General features: G+C 57.2%; 6 protein-coding genes across 6 annotated transcripts; 3 read left to right on the top strand and 3 right to left on the bottom strand.

Moving 5' to 3' along the window:
• Positions 1-5,406: 5,406 nt before the first annotated feature.
• GLOTRDRAFT_65283 (uncharacterized protein) lies at positions 5,407-7,762 on the bottom strand. Its single transcript, XM_007871419.1, has 8 exons — positions 7,650-7,762; positions 7,469-7,594; positions 7,251-7,369; positions 6,844-7,187; positions 6,316-6,794; positions 6,054-6,262; positions 5,713-5,999; positions 5,407-5,654 (listed from the first exon to the last, which is right to left on the bottom strand). Exons 4-8 carry the CDS (start codon positions 6,976-6,978, stop codon positions 5,502-5,504), a joined length of 1,263 nt encoding a protein of 420 aa, XP_007869610.1. The 5' UTR covers positions 6,979-7,187; positions 7,251-7,369; positions 7,469-7,594; positions 7,650-7,762; the 3' UTR covers positions 5,407-5,501.
• A 2,072-nt stretch (positions 7,763-9,834) lies between these two features.
• Positions 9,835-10,934, bottom strand: GLOTRDRAFT_65281 (winged helix DNA-binding domain-containing protein; the record flags this gene model as incomplete). Its single annotated transcript, XM_007871418.1, has 2 exons — positions 9,835-10,132; positions 10,184-10,934. The coding sequence occupies one exon, from the start codon at positions 10,932-10,934 to the stop codon at positions 10,185-10,187; it is 750 nt and encodes a 249-aa protein (XP_007869609.1). The 3' UTR covers positions 9,835-10,132; position 10,184.
• A 379-nt stretch (positions 10,935-11,313) lies between these two features.
• GLOTRDRAFT_48389 (uncharacterized protein) lies at positions 11,314-15,182 on the top strand (the record flags this gene model as incomplete). Its single annotated transcript, XM_007871410.1, has 2 exons — positions 11,314-12,663; positions 13,260-15,182. The coding sequence occupies 2 exons, from the start codon at positions 11,314-11,316 to the stop codon at positions 15,180-15,182; spliced, it is 3,273 nt and encodes a 1,090-aa protein (XP_007869601.1).
• Positions 15,183-16,139: 957 nt separating this feature from the next.
• Positions 16,140-16,601, top strand: GLOTRDRAFT_47982 (uncharacterized protein; the record flags this gene model as incomplete). Its single annotated transcript, XM_007871375.1, has 1 exon — positions 16,140-16,601. A coding segment is annotated over one exon (462 nt), but the record flags the coding sequence as incomplete, so codon positions are not given.
• An 825-nt stretch (positions 16,602-17,426) lies between these two features.
• GLOTRDRAFT_48225 (MFS general substrate transporter) lies at positions 17,427-18,582 on the top strand (the record flags this gene model as incomplete). Its single annotated transcript, XM_007871397.1, has 7 exons — positions 17,427-17,594; positions 17,653-17,671; positions 17,726-17,748; positions 17,801-17,954; positions 18,012-18,232; positions 18,284-18,383; positions 18,464-18,582. The coding sequence occupies 7 exons, from the start codon at positions 17,427-17,429 to the stop codon at positions 18,580-18,582; spliced, it is 804 nt and encodes a 267-aa protein (XP_007869588.1).
• Positions 18,583-19,021: 439 nt separating this feature from the next.
• Positions 19,022-19,356, bottom strand: GLOTRDRAFT_132514 (uncharacterized protein; the record flags this gene model as incomplete). The annotated part of the gene is made up of 2 exons (XM_007871417.1): positions 19,022-19,221; positions 19,293-19,356. The coding sequence occupies 2 exons, from the start codon at positions 19,354-19,356 to the stop codon at positions 19,022-19,024; spliced, it is 264 nt and encodes an 87-aa protein (XP_007869608.1).
• Positions 19,357-20,140: the final 784 nt, after the last annotated feature.

The raw sequence follows: 20,140 nt of genomic DNA, 5'->3' as shown, positions 1-20,140 counted from the left end.
GTCTGTATTGAACAGGGGATGAGGAGGTGCTGATTTCGCTCTGATATTTTTCAGGAGCATTGTGAAGGTAGTGTTGGACACTGTATGACGGATCAAGGAAGAGGTTGGGGTCCGGCCGCATCATCCCAGTATTCCGCGCTAGCGCGTCAGGGTCATAGAAGGCACCCCAGGGATCGAGGTTCTCCAAGGATAGAACCGTACCTGGCTCGACAGGAGACCCACCTTGGGCATCCGGACGGTAAGAGCGGGGTCCATACTGAACAGAGAATGGGGTATCCTCCTCAGATAGATCATAAAGGTGACTTTGGAAGCTGCCCTGCAGGCCGGACAAGATACTGCGGTCCGGCCCCGTAATTGTGGCATCCTGCCCCAGTGAGTCACAACTATGGAGGTGACCCCTGGTGTTGTCATTCTCGAGTGCAGGCAACGAACCCAAGAGGTTATTGAACCTCGCCGATGGCAAGTCATCAGGCAGATACAGCCCACAATCGTTTTCCACGTGGTCCTGAGTATCCCCAGGGGATATCACTGGTGTCTGTGGGTCGCTTGGGAGACTTCTTCTATCCATGGACGGTGTCCATACGACAGCGGGAGTTGCCTCAGAGAAACCAGGCACGATAGAAATCCGGTCCTCTGGCAGCACCTGCAAAGGAGGGCTGGAATGCGCAAGTGTGGCAGGGCTCGGGTGATGGATATTCGAGTAATCCAACTCCCCGTGCCTGGTCAAGTTGAAGTCGGCAAAGAACGTGCTAGGACAAGCTTCTCGTGTACGACGTAAGCGCGGACGGAACCCCGGCCGGGAGCTGCTCATAGACATCAGTGGGTTCGTGATGTCGATAGTCTGATGCACTGCACTCGACTTACTGAGACTCTTCGTGCACTCTAACATCACCCTTGTATCGAGACCGATATGGACATTTGGTACATTGATACTCACTACGCAAAGGTCAGATCAACCAGGAGGAATGATTGGGAGAGGAAACACACAACGGGCACTGGTCGCTGAGATGAGATACGAGGTGTACCCGCAATGCTACGGGAGCTCGCGGCTTGCCCCAGGGCTCAAGGGCGCATGGGCCAAGGATGCACTGACGAGTGGCATTCATGAGGTCGATCTGGTCGCACGTTACTCCCTCGCGCAAGAGAGCCCGGGTAATGTCATGTTCAGGACCGAGTGCTTGTCCTACAGGATGGACCCGCTTCCTAGGACTCTGACCAGAAGAAGTCCGTGGCATGATTATGAGAAGACAAGATGTCACCAGGAAAGTAGGAAGAATATACAGAGGAAGGCGGGAGAGAGGGTGTCCCGATGGTGGGGGACCTCGAACGGGTGGTCCAATTTATAGACAGGCTGTCCATTGTTCGTAATGTGGTTCAGCGTGACAGGCTTCTTTGCCGCAGGGTCGCCAGGAAGCCAGGCAATCGAACGGCGGCTGAGCCCAGTAATTACCGTGGATGGATCATGGACAATACCACACAGACAGAAACTTCCGGTTTCCAGCCACGCAAGGTTGACTACCACAGCCGCTCTTGTGCTCGATATGGTCCACAATGCTACCTCGAGGCATGCGAAAGACTTCTCTCCGGTGGCAGTGCCCGCGGTGTCCAGATGTACCAGCCACATTGACCAACTGCCACAACATGCCAAACGCAACCTTGTTCTCGATATGGTTGACGGGGACCGCACTACCCCAGAGCGCGACGCCTACTCTCTGGAGGCTGGCCGACTGGTTCGCATTCAACAGCTTCGTGAACATGCCGCTCAACATGAAATTTCCACGTGCCGAAAATGTGGCTGGACCGGTTGTACATGTAGCAACGCACGCCCTTTCGCATGGAATAGTGGTTGGTGATACGGAGCTCTACCGTAAGTTGATACGTACCAGAATTTGAGGTCGGGCAACGCGACTGACGCATCCGTCAACACGTCTGAGCCACATTTGCGTCGAGCAGACTTCAATCAAATCCTTCGGTGCGGTATTGGATAGTCCCTTTCACAGAAGCCAGAGAGGTAAGTGAACTGCAAGTGAGCACCACCAGGACCAGGAGGTCATGCGACAAGATTGATCTGAGAGTGATGCGCAGGACGAGTCCGTCGTGCGGTATGGACCCATGAGTACACGGCTGCGTTTTTTGATGGAGACAGAGATCATAGCATCTACATTCACCGTGTGAGATGCCTCATCGTTGTCGACACTACCTCGGATGCTACACTCCTCCTGTCCTGCTGGGAGCCTTCATTCGTCACTCAACAGCTCCTCTTGCTTCTTCTGCTGCAACAATTACCGACATCGCAAGGCCTCGAGGGTGATCTTCGAGGAATGCGGCGACAGGGATCGATGATCCCCGAGGCCGTCTGCACGATAGGTGTGTTATCACAGTCGAGCGGACTAGTGCAAACCATTCTATGGGCATCCAGTGGGGCGGAAGTTGCCCCACACACCTCAGCCTACCTGTCTACAAGCGCACGAGTACGCAATATTCCTGCAAGCTTTTACCGCGGGATCATCGGAAAGCGATGTAATCGAGCGTGGCTCAGCCCAGAAATTACCTTGGTTGGAATGCGGACAAAGAAATCCAGGGCAGGGTGAGCTGATGCAGGTTTCGCAAGCAGAGACCTACCAAAGAGGTGGGAATTCCCGACCTCTAGCCACAACGACCTACACGTTCTGCCACCACACCGCGCCCTTGTGCTCGAAGAGGCTCGAGGCATGGAAAATTTTCTCTCCGCTGGAAGTGCACCCGACATCAAGATGTACCGGCAGACATGATCTACTGCCACACGACGGCCTTGTTCCCGGTATGGTCAACCTCGGCCACGCGCCTCACTCACCGCTTGAAGTGACAGATGGTCCTTTCTCTCGTAATTGCTACGCTTGCTTCTGTTGGAAAGACAATATAACACTGGACCGAAGGGCTTCAAGCTTCAAGCTTCAAGCTTTAAGCTTGAACGCAGCTTGGGAGAATGTGGCTCGGGCAGTTGACAGGAGCGTACCACGCGTCAGTGTCGCCGCAAGACCTCTAGCTCTTGAGAATCTGCACTTGCAGTCGACTTGCTTATCACATTGGCTCCGCTTGCTTCTGTGGAAGGAACAGTCCACCACCATACCGAAAGTCTTCAAGACAGCGTGCCGAGAATGTGGCTCGACCGGTTGACGGGTGCGTCATGCGTTCGCTGTCGCGTCCATGGCTTCGCCGGATACCAGACCTTGTACCTATTACGCTCGAGTTCCCTATGAAAACCACTACGCCATCCAGGAGGCCAGACGGAAGCCAATGGCCTGAGCAATGTCTTTAATGCACAACGCAAGGCTTCTATCAAGATGGATGTCATGACCTTACTGAAATATATCTGCCAGGACTCCTGTTCGATACGAGCGCAACAAGCCCACGTCCGACTCCTCCAACACTCGTCGCTGGTTTCACTAGTTCTTCGAGATTCCCACGCTTGTGTGGAGGATACTCATTCCGTATCCTCCCAGTCTCACCGCGTCGACTTGCTACGTCTCCTCATGGATGATTCACGCCACGATGAGTCTTATTTATTCGACAAAAGCTACCCTGACCCGGCTTTCCCTACTCGAGCCAGTTCTCTGTCGATTGGAATCTCGTTCACTGGGCTATGGATGCGCTAGTATATCGTACCGATCATGATGGGGCCTGCTCTATGACATGCACCACTCCCGGTCGGCCCAGTAATCCGGAACGTCCTCAAGACATCGACCCAGAGCTCGACGTTTTAGGTACCTAGCCCGACAACGTGAAAAGCCCCTTCTGGTGGTGAGCGACAGGCCTGTGGGTGCATGCTGCTGGCGGGATAGTTGGGTGCTTGGAAAGCGGATGGTTCTACGAGAAAATAGAAATCCTGGTGAGTCTTCAGGAAGAGTGCAGTAGCTCGTCAGCGGGTCTCGCAAGGCTGAGCTGATGGCTTCGGATACTCGACTATATCATTGTGCGTCTAACTGCTCCGTTCTCGCTTGCTCTCCTCTGCGCAGGACACGCGTCGGATCTGAGATCCAGCCTATATGGCTTGAAGCTTCTACTCTGACTGCGAGGCCCCTGCTCCCCCCTCTATCGAGTGTGCAGAGGCCGCCCGATACAAGCCCGGTGGAGGTGCCGTCGTGGTGTGGTACATCTGCTACATCCGGACCTGGCGCGGTGTCTTGCCCTCTTTATGTCCTGTCTAAGGGCTCGGATTTATCTCGCTTGGACTCGTCATGGCTAGTACTCTTGGATTAACTCTCTTCGCATCCCGTTGGCTTGCACCCCTTCGCTCCATCGCAGACGGCTACCACCGGCTGTCTGTACAATTTGCGGCGACATGAACGGCTCTTCAAATACGACCAATTCCGTCGTATTTGGAGAGCCATCCTGTGTAGCTGACAGTGTCTATTCCCGAGCACCCCAGACGCTACAGCGCGTCTTTACCGCTACCTATGACCTGCTCAACAGTGAGGAACTGCTGCGAGTTATCTCCATTGTTGGGATTCTCTGCCATATCTGTCGTCACTGGCGCTCGGGACCTGGGTTGGCCCCTTCCGCTCTTGATCGTTGATGAGAGCTCTCGACGCCTCTCTGTACTTGTAAGCATCGTTTCGCGTATGCGCCAGGCCAGGGATTGAACGAGGCTGAACTTGGCACAACCCGATCTCGCCGCCGTCGGACTCAGATACCAGGTATCGCAGTCCTCTTTCGCTGACGACTCACTGTTGAGCAGCATAGATGCGGCTCAGAGCGGTAGCGCTGCGACTGGCTTAACGCCCGTACCAATGATCAGTTTGGTGGCGTCTGGGGTTCGACAGAATGAGTCCTCGAGGGAACGTAACTGAGTCCTACAGTCGTGCCGGCCGTCGTCGTCGGATCCGAGTTGCTTCTTGCCATCCCGTCCCGAATCACGCCGGCACCCGTTATTCCCGTTCTGCCAGTCTCTCGTTGATTATATATGTTGTCCATCCTCCGACGCTGTGTCCGTCCCCTCTGGCTCTGTGAGCTCTGCAGGCCTTCCGGACCGATGTCTATTTCTCGCTCCCATCCTGGGCACTTCCTGACGCTAGCTCTGTCAAGATCAAGTGGTCTCCTGGACTGTCTCGGCGTTCCGTGGCTTATCGCACTCTTACCCAAGCGATCCCCGCCTCCCGCTGTCGATATCTCAGTTCTCGCGGCAGCGTTCGGATTGTCCCATCGCGCGTGCTATTCGCGTCTCGTTTTGTCGTGCGTTCGACCGTCGTTCAAGTTCCAGTAGGCACACCGACATAGATGAAACGCGAACTTTCCTTTAATGCCCGTCATCGACTCTCATACCTCATCTTCTCGTAGGGAGGTGTACCTCCAAGGCATCCAGCACCTTCAGCGGGCGCTTCATTCGTTAGACACTCGGGAACCATACCATTCAACAGCACAGACGAAGGTGAGAAACCGAAGTGTTCGCAAAGTACAACGGGATACGCGACGTAGTCCGCGGAACAGATGTCCCTATGACATAAATGCACACTCGTCGACCCTTATGTCAATATAACCTTCCCAGCACTAATCGGCACACTGAAGATGCCCCATGGACGGACACGATACTCGGTGCCGTTGTTCAATGATGGCTGAAGCCAGTACTGGTTCGACGTGAAGTACAGGCGGTTATTGGTGGCGACGGATAAGGTGTCCTAGGCGGGATTATTCATCATCAGTGTTTGGCCGCCGAAGCCCAATGATGAGACTTACCGGCCACTGGATCCTTGGGTCGCGCACGAACGGCATCCACATCCCCAGGTCAGGATGGTACATGGTGATACCGTCCTGCTCGGGTGCACCGATGTAGATGACGCCGGATGCGTCCGTCTCCATGCCGTCTGCGTGGCTGCCGCCCATTTCGCCGAGGTACTGAGTTGCAGCGATAGCGGCGTTGGCTGCATTGGGGTTAGCACCACTCGGCTGGACCAGAAGGTAGGACGTCGGGACGCGGTAGAGGCGACGAGACGACAAGGGGGAGAAGTAGAGGTAGGCACCATCTGCACAACGGGTTATGAAGAATGAATGAAAACGGGTAGACGAAGGAGACATACCAGCGCTGAGCGCGATACCATCGCTACCGGTGGTCAGGTGGGAGTAGGTACCAGGGTTGGGATTGCCTTGGCGGATGGGTTGGAATACCTGACCGTCGTACGTACTGATGAAGCCCTGGTCACCGCGGGTGTAGGGCTGGGAGTCGATGTGTCGCCAGGAGTTCCCCGTGCCGAGGTCAATGACAATGATTCCACTGCGACCCTCGTCACTACCAAAGGTGTCAGGCTGATGGAAAATGTACATATCGAAAGCGGGATTCACCTCGAATCAGTGATGTACGCTACGCCCTGCCCAGATGGAAGGGTAGATGGCCGGAGATCGAACCTCACATCGTTGAGGTATGTGTCGGGGTACGCGGTAGTTATTGGCAGAACATAGTTCGCAAACCTCGTCCCGTTCTGGTAGAACCCAACCAGCTTCGGACCACCCGGCACTGTGGCAAGGACCTGCGCGCCGTTATATAATGGCCTCCCGGTGTCCAGAGCCCAGACGCGATCGAGAGCATCGACGACCACACTCTGTACACTGATCAGATGATCGGGGTCGGCCGACCCAAAAGCAGGGTTCGATGGGTTCAGGAAGCCCCCGGGAGGTTGATTGTACTCGACCGAGGGGAAGGCCGCTTCAGTAGTGTAGCTCGTCACGACGCCGACGGTGTATTGGGTGTTCGTCTGGTTGACAGCGGTCGGGAAGTTGGCGTAGATGGCTCCATTGGAAGCAACGCTCAATCCAGTTGGCCACTTGATAACGTTCAGATCTACAGAACATCAATCCAAAGGATCTACTGACCTGATCGTAGAACAAGTGCTCCACCTGCAGTGGGGGCCCATACGTCCCGTTGTCATAGACCTGGAAAGGATCGGTGAGCCAAGCTAGGCCCCCGGCAGCCAAGGACAGGGCAGTGGCCAGAGCTACGTTCATCATGGCTGAAGGGTTCCGGTCCGCCGTGCGCAATGCCAAAGGGAGGAGCGCCAACGCCGCCTTTATAAGACTGACTCGGACCGCCTCAGAAGCAGGATGCCAAACATGGAACGTTGGATCTTTCTCGCAAGGCCAACATGCACATTGTTACGGAATTATGCTGCGACTCATGAGCGACTTCTGCTCAGTCTTCAACGAAATTCCGTTCCGAACTGCAAGCAGAGGTACTTCGTGTGAGAGTCGTATGTATAACGGCGTCACAAGGGACATCATACCGGCTCACTTGTCAATGCAGGGAACGGGAAAGGACTCCGCGTGCGATGATGGAAGCTGGACTGGTAGGAAGCCTTGAAAAAAGAAGTACACGAGAACGAGAAATTATAGTGATCCCGGGCTATGGTTAGGGATGACGTCACGCCAGAAGGTAAAACGGAGACATTTCGGGCGTAGCAGTCAATTCTCTTGCTGCTCACGAGAGTAATGCCGCGCTGACCAAGTATGGACGGCAGCCCGCGCTCCGACGTTCCCACAGAGACGTATAAAATATGGGAAGTCTGACTCCAGCTTGTCGTTCCCGAGGGACCTTGCGGGATAAATATTCGCGATGGAGTGATACCTGCTGGTCACCAATGACGATCACATCGACGTAAATGTGAGGGGTAAGGTGAGCTTACGAGATCATACTGCGCACTGACGAAGGCGGCGTAGGCACGGAAGCAAGCAGCGAGGTGGGAGAGTCGTAGGATGAAACAGCTGATGAATTCTAGGCCGCCGACGGATGGGGTTCAATGTATCCTCTGTCCGTAGGCTCAAGCGACAAGCAATTCCGGGACACGATTGAGTTTAACTTTGAATTGCGCCTAAGTAGAACTAGAGTCGTGGAAAGGGCAGGATCTGGGCGTAGTCGATGTGTCCGGCGGGTCGGTAAAAAGCGTGGCAGCCAGTTCGTTGGCAGCCCGGATCAATCCAGAGAATGGGCGAGGAGAGGTATAAACGTGGGCGATGGACTGGGAGGAGAGATGGCTTGGTGGAGCTTCCACCTGATGAGTAAGTGACCGTAGCGCAGGAGCAGCACGTCGCGGCAAGGCGGATATCCAAAGAGACTTGAAAGCTGACAGTTGGCTGGGTGTCAGGGGTACAGCCGACGGGAACGGTGACACGTATAGCTAGAAGACAGTCGGTGTGTCGTGAGCAACGTTCCTTGCCATGGAAAATCGTGTGACAGCCAATACACCGCACGGTTACAAGAGACACGATGGGACGAGCGGAGCGATCATTGAGGAGCAGATCCGAGTGAGCCGGACTGGAAGGGTACGGGAGCTGCCCGTCGGTGACAACGAAGACAGGTCGTGAGCAAACCCTGCAGGGCAGCGCATCGCACTTTTGTATTGGAGGGTGATCCCAGGAAACATCGCGGACGATCCACAGACAAGGTAAGAGACGCTACTGGACAGAGGGCCTCCGAATGAGTGGGTTTCACCCGGCAAAAATGCCGCATCTTCACTGGTACAACCCGTGAGGATGTGGGGGGTCGATCGGATCTTGAGGAATAGAACGTCGAGGCAGTAGGATCTACCTGGTCGTACAGTACTGCTAGGGACGAACGACGATGCTGCGGCATTGTCATTTTTCCGCTGCAGCACAGCGGTGGTCGAGTAATGCAGCGGACGCCAGTGACCATTAGACGCGGCGGAGCTCAGAGGGTCGAGATTGATGCCAGGTGTTCCCCGCAGGCAGACCATCGTCAGTGTGCCGGTCAGCAAGATCGGCAACGTATCGCACGGAGAGCGAGTATGTTCGTTGGATGGTCGGGTCGAAATTTGGCTTACCTGCGAAGGCAGGCTCACTTGCCACATCCCCCGCGTTGGTGAGATGTGCGTATTCGCCTGGGACACGACGCAGCGAGCAAAACCCGGTGTGCTCCAGTTGAGAAGCATCCCAGCCGTTGACTGGTGTAATCCACGGGAGGGATGACATAGCCGGGACGACAACATGCGGTATTCACGAACGACTCTGCCGGGCGACCGTGTCGATTTCGTGGAACGGGCCTCTGCCCAGAGTCGCTCTCGCAAAGTGACGGACGGCTGCTACGGACACTGCGCTGGTCCAAGGCGCTCTGCCCGAACGGCATCAGAGTCATGCAATTGAAGTCGCCTGCGAGCGCTAGATGCAGAATGGCGGAAGCCCCGAAACGAGGCGGGCACAGCCATGCGCGATAGTCAGATCTGTCGTGGAAGATGGACTCGCAGATCGCTAAACGCCGTCGACAGCGCGTTCTTGAGGCCGGCGAATCGGACGAAGGGCGAAATGACGCCCGGGGCTCGTAGAGGGTCACACTGTCCTACTCAACGTGTGTGTGTGAGACGCCATAGGGTCGGCAGATGAGGCGCAAGAACGAGGGACTGGGGACCCATGCCTAGCTGAGATACACGGCCAACTCAGATAGAGAGAACGCGGAGGCAGGATAATCATGCATAAAAAGATCAAATTAACACGTACTCCGGAATACATGGACTCCGCCTGCTTTGAGTACTAGCGCACAGCACGGTATCACATTGTACACCCGATCCATCAGAGGCGCGCGGAGTCCTTGTCTACTCGGTGTACCAACTTGTAGGCACGACCAGGCGCGACACTCCAGGAGAGCGCTCGTACGACCGTGTTAATATTCGACGTGAGCAAGGGAACAGTCCTGTCCTCGGCGTACGAGGCCGTAACCGAGAGTGACTCGACGACTGGCCCGATAGAGTCTCGCGAGGCAGGATTTGAGCGGTATGAAATGCGGCTCGCGGACTCGCGACGACGGAGCTGACGAAGGACGCCGGGGGAGAGAATAGCGACAAAGTTGGTCGCAGGGTTGCATACCCGGAGTAAACAGAGTGGTAGCTCTTCGTGGAGGATGAAGTGCTGCCTTGGGTGGACAGACTGAGTACGTCCTGAGGTTACAGCTCGAAGACGGTCAGTACCGCACTGGGTGGAGACAATAACATATCCGGACACAGACACAGTCGTAGGGAGAAGAGTCGGCACTGAGGCTCGTGGGGAATGAATGTCGGAATATGCGGCCAGGATTGAGCGGGAGGCAGTTTCCGGAGCGAGTTGAGAGAGCAGTCCAAGGCAAAGTCTGTGGGTAAGGAACTTGTGTAGAGCCCTGGAGCTGAAAAGCCTTGAATGGCGTGGGGTGAACCACCACTCAAATTCCACTCACCTCACTCGTCCCACTGCATGGCCGAAGGGACCCAGTACACTTGCGGGCAGCTCTCGTCCTGTTCGTCCAGCCAGCAAAGACCGTCCCTGAGTAGCATATTCTCCAACGCCGCCCTGGCCCGCTCGACCGTCCACCCCCTCTTCTCCACAAGCCCGTCCACCTCGACCCTCCCGCCACCGTCCTGCGCGACAGCGATGACGACCATCTGGTCGTCGTCCAGCTCCTTGACCACGCTTCTGACCATCTTCCTTCCCCCGCCGACGTCGACAACCTGGTAGCCCGCGCCGAGCGGCTCGAGCGTCTTGATGCTGCGCGCGACGTCGTCCTCGGTGACCTGCCCGCCGGGCCCGCGCAGCCTGCTCACGAGGCGAATGAGCTCGGCGAGGTCGATGAGGCCGCCGTTGCGCTCGCGCGTGCTGACGCAGACGTCGACGATCTGCACGCCGAGCTCGTGCTGCCAGTCGCCGATGCCGGTGAGCTCGGCCCACCAGCCGCCGCGGCGCGGGCCCGCGAGCGGGTCGACGCCGATGGAGGAGCACATTTGCTGGAAGGCGTGCCGGAAGGAGGGGTCCTTGGCGATCTTGTCGCGGTGGGTGGAGGCGAACTGGGCGAGCGCTTTGCGGAAGTGGGCGAGCTGGGCCTGGAGGTTGGATATTTGTGTTTGGGAGATTTCAGAGGAGAGTTCGGCGAAGGAGCGTTGAGCCTGTTTGTGCCGTTCCAAGGCGGATATGCCGCCGCCGAATCGATGCATGGCGCGCAGGACTTGGGAGAGGGACGAGGAGAGCTGCTGAAAATATTCTCACGGTAACCCTTGGACTCGAAAATGAAACTCAGCCGTGCTTGGACTCGCGATACCGAGTCGACCCGGATGCCAGCCTTCGAATGCTCAACAGAGTCCACGCAAAATACTGCTCCTCGTCCCGGCCCCTCCACTCCTGCGCCCCCCGCCTTTCCCTGCAGCAGAAGCAGGTGCCGAGCAATGCAGCTTCACCGAGATATGCCCGCTCAAAACCGAGAGAGGAGGCTAATAGATGGGAGCAAAAGGTTGTGCAGAAAAAGTCCCTACCCATTGAGAACACGCTGGTCAAGCACGGTGCGCAGCCTCTCTTTCTGTCTATCTACCGAGTCCAATGACGCCCGATGTCGCAGCCCCCCGCAACGAGCTCGGCGTGCAGATGCTCTCGCGCGAGCTGCACTCCCAGATCTTCAAAAACGCATCCTTCCCCGCGCCCGACCCCGCCTACGTCCGCATCGCGCGCGAGCACCTCGAGACGCACGGCCTCGACCCCGCCCAGGGCTCCGTCCTCCCCGGCACCGCCTTCCCCCTCCCCCCGCTCCTCGGCGCGAACCTCGACCAGCACTTCCACGCCGTCGGCCGCCGCGCCGGCCAGCCCTACCTCGCCCTCGCCCGCGCGCTCGCCGCCGCGCACCTCCCGCCCCCGCCCGACGCGTGGGATCTGCAGCCCGGCTGGACCAAGTATTGCCATCGCCCCGACGGCTCGTCGTACTGCGAGCCCGTGCCCGCGCCCGCGCACGAGGGGCGCCCCGAGGAGATGCTCGTGTTCGACGTGGAGACGATGCCGCGCTACGGTCCCCACCCCGTGCTCGCGTGCGCGGCGAGCACGAACGCGTGGTACGCGTGGATCTCCCCGTGGCTCCTCGGGCGGTCCAGCGACCCCGCGCACCTCATCCCGCTCGGCGACCCCGCCGTGCCGAGGGTGGTGGTCGGCCACAACGTCGCCTACGACCGCGCGCGCGTGCGCGAGGAGTACGCGCTGGGGGGCACGGGGAACCGGTGGCTCGACACGATGGCGCTGCACGTCGCCGTGACGGGCATCTCGAGCCACCAGCGCCCCGCGTGGATGAAGTACCGCAAGTCGCAGGCGGAGGCGCGCCGCCTGCGCGACGAGGCGTACGAGGCCGTCGTCGATCTCGTGAAGCACGGCAACGGCGGCCTCGAGCATCTGCTCATGGACGAGGAGGGCGAGGGCGACGCGGAGCTCGAGATGAGCGGGAAGCGCTGGGAGGACCTCACCTCGGCGAACGCGCTCGCGGACGTGGCAAAGCTCCATTGCGGGATCGAGATGGACAAGGAGGTCCGCAACGACTTTATGACGCGCACGCCGGAGGAGATATTGGAGAACGTCCACGACTACCTCACGTATTGCGCCAACGACGTCGCTGTCACGCACGCGGTCTTCTCAAAGGTCCTACCCGAGTTCCTCGCGCGCTGTCCCCACCCCGTCTCGTTCGCGGGCATCCTGACCATGGGCTCCAGCTTCCTCACCGTCAACGAGTCCTGGGAAGAGTACATCGAGAACGCGGAGCGCAAGTACAAGGAGCTCGAGGACAAGGTCAAGAGCCGGCTCGTGCAGCTCGCGCAGCAGGCCAAGACGCTCGCGGACGGCGAGCGGTGGAAAGATGACGTCTGGCTGAGCCAGCTGGACTGGACGCCAAAGATCGCAGGCAAGTCGAGGGGCGTGTTCCCGCCTGAAGTGAGTGTCCGTGTTCCAGTCTCTTCCATCTCGCTGACGATTCGTAGATTTCGTCCGACTCTGTGCCGGATGTCGGCGGCGAGGATAGTGCGCAGCCGCGTGCTCCTGGGCACGACGTGTCTACGAAAGTCCCCGCTTGGTACCGCCAGATCCTGAAGGAGGGGCCCCTGTCCTCGTCCGTGATCAACAGTATCCTCCCCCTCCTCCTGAACGTCTCCCATGACGGCCACCCACTACGCCGGGACAAGACTATCGGATGGCACTATGTGGTCCACGGTCAGCAGGTCCGCCTGCCTACTGGACTTTCAACCAAGGTCCTTACGCCGCTCAACAAGGAGCACGGCGCGCGCTCGTTTGGCATTCCTGGCAAGTTGAGCTCTGTCGACGATCGGCTGGCACTGGCTATTTCGCAAGGTGAGAGGACGGAGGAAGTGGAAGCGCACGTTCTGCGTCTCGCGGAGCGCATCCTTCGCGACGTCGACTCGTCTGCCGTGTCTGAGCATCCTTGGCTGTCCCAGCTCGACTGGAAGGCCGTGGAGTTCAAGCAGGGTCAGGCGTCTGGGCAGCCGAAGCCTCTCAAGAGAGTCAAGAAGGCCCCCGCGCCAAAGCCTCCTCCCGTCTTTTGGCCTCAGTGGTACTGGGAGTTGACCAGGCCAAAGAAAGATTTACCGCCGGGCACGATCGATCTTTCGGTGCGGACTCGCATCGCGCCGCTGTTACTACGGCTTTCCTGGCTCGGCTGGCCGCTCTTTCACTCCAGGGAGCATGGCTGGACGTTCCGCGTGCCCCGCTCCGCCGACTTTCCGACGCGGGCGTCTGAGCTCGATTTTTACCACCCAGATGACGAGACTCTCAAGGAGATGAGCGAGGGCGGCGGGTTTGTCTTTTATAAGCTGCCGCACAAGGACGGCGAAAAGGCGAACGTCGGCAGCCCGCTCGGGAAGACGTTTATGAAGTATGCGCAGGACGGCACGCTCAAGAGTCCCGGCGACGAGGCCAAGGACGCGCTGGACATGAACGCGCAGTGTAGCTACTGGATCAGCGCGCGGGATCGGGTCATGAACCAGATGGTCGTCTGGCAAGACCAGGAGCTGCAAATGGGTATTCAGGACGATCGCGCGCCCGCTGCTGGAGAGGAGAGACCGAAGAAGTGGGGCATGATCTTGCCGCAGGTGGTCACTATGGGCACTGTCACTCGCCGGGCTATGGAAAAGACCTGGCTTACTGCGAGCAATGCGAAGAAGAACCGCGTGGGCTCGGAGCTCAAGGCCATGGTCCGCGCGCCCGAGGGCTATTCCATCGTCGGGGCCGACGTCGATTCGGAGGAGCTTTGGATCTCGAGCGTCATGGGAGACGCGCAGTTCGGCCTTCACGGGGCCACCGCTATTGGCTGGATGACGCTCGAGGGTACGAAAGCCGCCGGGACGGATCTGCATTCCAAGACCGCGAGCATCTTGGGGATCTCACGCGATCAGGCGAAAGTGTTCAATTATTCGCGGATCTACGGGGCTGGCATGCGGCACGCGGTGCTCCTTCTTATGCAGGCGAATGCGGGAATGCTGCCGGAGCAGGCACAAGCCCTCGCGGAGCAGCTCTACGCCCAGACCAAAGGGAAGAATACTCATCGGCAAGATCTCTTTGGTCGAAAGTTCTGGTACGGCGGCACCGAGAGTTTCGTGTTCAACAAGCTCGAAGAGATCGCGCTGTCCGACTCACCCCGAACCCCCGCGCTAGGCTGCGGTATCACGCACGCTCTCTCAAAAGAGTATCTTCCTCCTGGCTTCGGCACCGACTACATGACGTCGAGAATCAATTGGGTCGTCCAGTCATCTGGCGTGGACTACCTCCACCTTCTCATTGTCTCGATGGCCCATCTGATCGACAAGTACAAGATAAACGCTCGTTATCTGATCTCGGTCCACGACGAGCTACGTTATCTAGTCGCCGATGAAGACAAGTACCGGGCAGCTCTCGCGTTGCAGATTGCGAATCTCTGGACTCGGTGTCTGTTCGCGTATCGGCTTGGAATGGGCGATCTCCCTCAAGGCGTCGGGTTCTTTTCTTCTGTCGACGTCGATAAAGTCTTGCGCAAGGAGGTAGACATGCCTTGCGTTACGCCCTCTCAACCGCACCCCATCCCCCCTGGGGAGAGCTTGAACATCCAGGCCTTGATCGAGAAGATGGACGGCGCGTCTCTTTGGAAAGATGGCCGTCCCATGACTGTCGACAGCGATGCCCCGCCGGCAGACTTGTTGGATGGGTACCAAGAGCCCGACTGCTTGGTCCACAGAGCCTCGAGCGCTGCCTGGCTGCGCGCCCAAGCTACGACCGAACTCTCGGAGATTAAGCTCCTCTCACGCGCGCACAAGCAACTATCAACCGGCGGGCAGCCCGCTGCAAAAGGCAACACCCGACGTCGAAAGAAGAAGGCCGTCGCCGACGACGCTAATGTGGATTGGTCGAATGTCGTGGAGGAAGCCATTGGCGCACAGACACCGAGTTAAGAAGAGCCTGGATGGCTGGCTGATGTTGCGATAACTTATCATCTTTGTAGGTCCACTATTAATGTTACCTTACTTGTATATTATAATCGTACTTGTATTCACTATCGATGGTCTAGTTTCCCAGAAGGCCGTCATATCTCCCCACGAATGCTTCTCATCATGACACGAGGCAGCGTCCCGAGCCCGCCCCGAGCGACGATACCAAGTATAGGACACCGACTTAGCGCTCGAGAAGGCGCGTCCGGTTCTATCATTTCCAAATCAGGCAAGACCCGACGTCGGCGGCGGTTCGCGCTGATGGAAGCAGATTAGCGCCTGTCGGACAGTGCGTCGGGAACCGCGCCCCCGTCGCCTTGTTCACAGCGCCCTTGCCATCTTTGGGCAAACCGACAGGGACCATTCGCACGACACGCCGGGAGCCGCATGGTGTGACTCGGCGGTGCGCTTCGGAGGCGCTGGAGAAGGCGGTTGGCGGTCGCGCCCCGACGGCGATGTAGCCGTATAAAACCGGCGCCGACGCGTTCGACAATGACCCATCCCGACCCGTCCCCGACCCGCCTCGTCTACAGATCCCGTCCCCCCTTCGCTCCCGCACGACTACCCCAGTTGACTCAGGCTGTACACCATGTATCCTTCAAGCTCCGCCGGTTCTTCTACTGTATATAGCTACACCTCCGCCAAAAGCCACACCTCTTCGCAGCAGCCGTCGCCTACCTGGTCTGTCGGCTCCTTTGACTCGTCTTCATCGCCTGCTACCAGCACTACCGCCGTCTCACGCGGTTCCGCTCCCGGTGCTCCTTACCTTGGTCCGGTTCCCTTGCCCCCTACGTCGTCTCGTAAGTGAAGGCTATTCTGTCTTGTTGTATCGTGTCTCTGACATCTCATCCTTACTCAGAAGCGGGCTTAATCACGCCTCCGGATAGCCCGAATAGAAGTCGTGGACCCACAGCTATCGCCATTCATCCCATCCTATGCTACCATCAATCACCTCTGCTCATGTATAATGTTCTGTACTCTGTGTCTCACGTCCAGCTTCGACCCCCTTACAATGCCAACACCCTTCGGGAGCCTGCGACCCATCCCCTGCTCACCCGAGTCCACGTCGACATTCCGCAATTCCCGAACTGGTCTTTTGTCGTCGAGAACCCGCACGGCGTCACGGTTATCGACGTGCTCCAAAAAATTGAACAGGCGCTGTACGCCGCCGTCGGCCGATCCGAGTGGGAGAAGCAGGCGAAGGGTGCGCGCGACGTCGCTGCTGCTTCGTTCAACGCTCGGACCGGCGGCAACGAGGGCGCACGTCAGGCGGGGATAAAGAGAGTCGATTTCCTCGGCTCTCATGTTCTCTTTGCCGGACTTACGCACTCGACCCGGGTCGCTGGCCACTGGGACCTCCACTTCACCTCTCTGCCTCACTAAGCATCTCAGCCTTGCTGTTTCATATCGACTTTCCCTCCCGTGCTGCTTCTGCGTGCTGGCGGATGCTCTTCTTTTTTTTTATGCTCTCGCTCACGAACGTTTGCGGCCTCGATGGACGCTGTTGTATTGCATTTCAAACCCCACTCCTGTATCCCGTACGCGTACTCTACTGATACCCGCGGGCTGTGGTCCTTGATCTCGCTCTAGTATACGATATCCCCCCGCTCTGTACTGATTGCTCTGTTGGTTTATTGCTGTGTAGTCCTGTCGTCTGATACTTCCTTGTTTATCCTGTTTCCGTGTATGATAGAATAGAAGCGGTCTTATTCAGTGTAGCTTGTCGTGTACTAACATAAAACATATCTCAATGCTTTGCAGACTCAGGCTGCTGACAGCCACAAGCCACATCCGCATTCGGTGATCGTGAAATCGTGGCTGTGCAACTCGCGTGTTCGACGACGTCGGTCTGAGAGCAGCCCAAATCCGTCCGTCTGACGATCCAAGTCTGTCTGCTCTCGCTGCGTCAGTGCGGCTACAATGTTGTATCGCCCTTGGCGCGGTGTCTTATATGACACCGAGTGCTGTTCCATACGGTTCGAATTCACCGTGTATGACAGTTATACAAGGCCCAGATGGATCGCGGTGGCGGCTCTGAGAAGCCAGATACCTGTACCGAGCTGATTTTAGGTCATCTGGGTGGAGCACAGTTATCCAGACGCTCATGTGGCGCGCAGTACTCGACGAACGTGCGTGCCGGATGGGACCTTCGCAAAAGATAGCTTCAGAACTTCGAGCTACGTCTCTCGGTGTACGCAACTTCAAGTGATGTCTGCCCCGCAGGAACCTGCACATACGGTGTCTGACTCGACCCTGCCACCAGCCACAAATCAGAACAGTCGGAGGTCAGGACTGTCAGCGTACGAACGGTCTGGCGAAGGCCGTCCACCATGGATCTTGACTCGTATTGAGCTCAAGCTTCTCGGTATTGCGGGTGTATTCCTGCCGTGCGCGGATCTACACGTCGTTAACATGAATCGCTTCCCTCGTGCAGGTTGGGTTTTTTTTAGACGGTAAGAAACCATCTGGAGTGTAGTTCTAGCCGATACTGACCACTCGCATCGCAGCCTACGATCTGTTCATTATCAACGTACGGTTCCTCTTCTCAGCTGTGCCACCGCGAGCCTAACCTTTTCCATTAGCCCATTGCAACCATGCTGCAATACCACCTATACGGCAGCCATGCTCTTCCCGCAGGATTGCAAGGCTTCGTCAAGGCCGGCGCAAATGTTGGGAGCGTGATCGGGCAGTTCACGTTCGGGTTCGCCGCCGATTATTATGGACGAAAAGCAGTTTGTACGTGCACTTCGCATCACACTAATCCATCTTCGCTGACCGGCCATCCATCCCCAGACGGGAAAGAGCTGATGGTCATTATTTTTGCGACTATCTTCTGTATATCCGACCCGACTGGTGACCTCTCCCCGTCTGGCGCCCTCATCTGGCTCGGTGTGTGGCGGATCGTGCTCGGAATCGGCGTGGGGGGCGATTACCCCATGTCCGCCTCTGTCTCGACTGACCGAGCGCGTTTGCGAAAGCGCGGAACGATGCTAGCTTACATCTTCTCTGCTCAGGTATGTTACTTCTCCTATGAAGTCACAATGGCCGCTGAGTAACTGCGTTAGGGATGGGGGAGTCTCGTTGGCAGTCTGGCCACGATCATAATCCTTGCGTGTTACAAGGACGTCATGGACACGAAAGGAGAAGTCTCAAAAGTCGACGGAGGTGAGCTCTCCATTCGTCGCTCGCGATCACTTGCTTCTGATCATGTTTCGTTTATTATTCTCTTTGCGCGCGGAATCTAGTCTGGCGTATCATCATCGGTCTTTCGTTGATCCCGGCGTTCGGCACCCTCTACCAGCGACTCACCCTCCCCGAAGCCAAGTGTTTCGAAGCCGCAAAAAGTGACACCGTCGATACATAGAGGTCTAATTCTAATAGGTTAGGCTTAGCATAGGCTTAGTACTGGGTATTTTGTAGTGTGTGACTAGTAAATGGGTTGTAGTGAGAGACTACAAAGGACGTTAGGGTAAGAATTACGTAATCAAAATGGACATAAACATGTGTATTGAGAGCAAAAAGCAGGGGCGAACCGTCCCGAGACGGTTGGGTAGGCGAAGTGGGCAGAGTGAGGCGGGCAAACGTCCTGAGACGATCGAGTCTGGTACATGTAAGAAAGAGCATATGAACCGTCCGCGGACGATTCGGAGTGCCTGCGGCTATATTGTTTCAAGTGAGGCAAGCCAAAAGTCAACAGAGAGACTCATGTATTCATTTCCAACGTATATAACACAAATAACAGAGTAGACGACAAGGAGAGAACTAGACGTAATGGTACATAGTATGCGAAGGGAGCACCGCGGTCACTCATTGACCTCCTCGATCGCCCTGCGTCCTAGCATCTCGGAGACGGACTCCTCGTCGCTCTCGCTATCGGGGACCTCCCAGGACGGGAGGTGGCTATCGACGGAGGTGAGACGGAGAGCGTCTTGGCGAAGACGGAGACGGTCGGGGCCGAGCTCGTGGGCGCTGACGAGATTGAACTCGAAGATGAATGGGAGATCTGTTGGAGGGGAAAGGGAGGAGATGTTAGTGCATGGAGAAGAGGAAAGGAATGTCAGGAAAAGAACATACCGCTTCCCCAAATCTGCAGATAGGACACGCCAGGAGTAATGGTTGTTTCCTGGATGATCGTCATTGCAAACCACGGAACCAAGAGCTAGGCGAAGGAGACGAACTGGAATGAGCTGGACGATAAGCTGGTGCCAGGTACTACCAGGCATGCAGCAAATTGCGAGATCATGGGACCGCTGGCCAAGGGAGGGGGATCGGAAAAGCAATTCAAATGGATACTGAAGAAGGGGATTGCGTACACGAATGAATCCAACAGTGATCATCACTGTCTCCCCAATGAACCGGCCAATATTGTTGGAGTTGAGGTAGCCAGCGACAGCAGGCACATCAGGGAGGGGGAGTGGCTGAGGCATAGTGTAACAGGGAACTGAAACGGGGGTGGAGGGATGGATGAAAGACCCCAGTCGAAACCGTCCCAAGGTATTTATCAGCGGGTTAGGGTTATGAGGACGAAACATCTGCTCCAGGGTTGCTCTAGGGTTGAAAGGTAGGGACATCCCCAGGGACAGACCATCCCTAGGGAGCTGTCCCTACGGCTGAGGGATGCCACCCTCATGTCATAGGAACAGTTCTCTAAGAGGCCCATGGGAGATAGAGCTTGTGGACTGCAGAGGCACTGCAGCTCCCAGCAGCAGCTCGCGGACTGAGTCTGCGAGCACTGCAGGTAGCTGCCCTGTCAGCCTCGCGGACTGAGTCTGCGAGCACTGCAGGTAGCTGCCCTGTCAGCCTCGCGGACTGAGTCTGCGAGCACTGCAGGTAGCTGCCCTGCCAGCCTCGCAGACTGAGTCTGGGAGAGCTGCACCTCGCGGACTGAGTCTGCGAGCACTGCAGGTAGCTGTCCTGAGCCT

The sequence above is a fragment of the Gloeophyllum trabeum genome, assembly GCF_000344685.1.
Source record: "Gloeophyllum trabeum ATCC 11539 unplaced genomic scaffold GLOTRscaffold_00014, whole genome shotgun sequence".
NCBI lineage: Eukaryota > Fungi > Basidiomycota > Agaricomycetes > Gloeophyllales > Gloeophyllaceae > Gloeophyllum > Gloeophyllum trabeum.
Note: the sequence above shows the minus strand (reverse complement) of the source record. Positions and strands in the feature narration are given on the sequence as shown.